We start from the raw sequence: 1,445 nt of genomic DNA, 5'->3' as shown, positions 1-1,445 counted from the left end.
CACATTTTTTTTTCCCGCGTGTAATTCCCCCCCCCCCCCTATCATAGAACCTCAATACCCCATCTGGGCATTATCTAGAGCAGTCTTCATGCAAACGTAGAACGTCTAGAAAAAAACCACTCTCCTAGACCAACATCCACCATTTAAAGCATTTTGATATTAGCATCACTCTTCCAAGAGCCAATCCAATGCTTGGATCAGGCCTGAGGTCTCCTGAGAGGAGTACTAAGGCAGGGTGCTGTGATGTTTTCAGTATTGTACAGTAACATGTCAGCCCCTCAGACAATCCTTTGCATTTAGAACCATAAAGACCTAGTGACTATGTCACTGGGTCAAAAATAAGGTATGTACCGTAATGAAAGGTTCTACTTAAAATATGAAATAAAACGTAATAAGCATGTGGATGAGACGACAAAGGAGGCATTAGGAAAGGGAAAACCATCAGCAAAATTAAAAATAAGCAGCTTAAACTTCAGCTTTAAAGCATGTAAAAATGTTGAGTACTATTTTTTTAAATAAATCTTTATTACCAATTTTTTCTTCCCACAAAACAAACAAATGAAAATCCTATACAGAAATAGAAGTATAATATTTGAATCGAATTCAAGTTTTAACAACGTCAATGAACGAAAAGATCCTCCCTCATAAACCTGACAACTACCCACCCCTAAATGTCTCCATATTCCAAAGCCTTGAAGCTTAGCATCTTCCGGTAACTGCCCATTGTTCCACAGAGGGTATATTGCGTAAATCCAGTAATTCCTAAAAAGGGACTCAGAGTCCCACACCTTCCCCATAAGTCCAATCGTAGGCATATTCCAATGGACCCTAACATATCGATCTGTTTCAAACAGGGGAAAAGGGTCCAATCCACCAAACCAGTTACATAACACCTCAATAAATCGAGGACTTGTATCCCTCCTCCTCCCATCTAACAAAATACTGCATTTGAGACACCAAAAGGTACAGCCATGGTTCGGGGACCAACATCCCCCCTTTTAAAGCCCACAACTACAGAGGTAGATCTCACCAATACAGCAAGGGGCTCAATTGCCAAAGCAAATAGAGGGGATATTGGACACCCTTGCCTAGTCCCCATCTGCAGCACAAAAGAGGACGTAATATTGTCATTTACTCTAATCCTTACCGATGGATAATATAATAATTTAATCCATGTAATAAAACCAGACCCAAACCCAAAAAGGTAAAAGGACCTTCCACAGATATACCCACCTCAACGCTGTCAAAAGCCTTGGCGATATCTAGCGAGAGTAGTGCTCTGCTAGTGGAATTCTCACTAGGGACTTGCATATTAAGAAAAACTCTCCTAATATTCCCAGCTGTAGATTTTTGGGCATAAAGCCAGATTGATCTGGGTGGACAAGACAATGTATCACCTTTGCCAAACTCATGGCTAAAACTTTGGCCATAATTTTAACATCTAT

At 40.3% G+C, this 1,445-nt stretch overlaps 1 protein-coding gene across 1 annotated transcript in view; it reads right to left on the bottom strand.

The window, feature by feature from the left end:
• TCOF1 (treacle ribosome biogenesis factor 1) overlaps positions 1-815 on the bottom strand; it is a 29,452-nt gene extending 28,637 nt beyond the window's left edge. Inside the window, exon 1 of the mRNA XM_018554947.1 lies at positions 666-815. Within this exon, the coding sequence (XP_018410449.1) occupies positions 666-815 (150 nt within the window). The remainder of the gene's footprint in view (positions 1-665) is intronic.
• Positions 816-1,445: the final 630 nt, after the last annotated feature.

This window comes from Nanorana parkeri, unplaced genomic scaffold (assembly GCF_000935625.1).
Source record: "Nanorana parkeri isolate BGI_ZX_2015 unplaced genomic scaffold, ASM93562v1 scaffold179, whole genome shotgun sequence".
Taxonomy (NCBI): domain Eukaryota; kingdom Metazoa; phylum Chordata; class Amphibia; order Anura; family Dicroglossidae; genus Nanorana; species Nanorana parkeri.
Note: the sequence above shows the minus strand (reverse complement) of the source record. Positions and strands in the feature narration are given on the sequence as shown.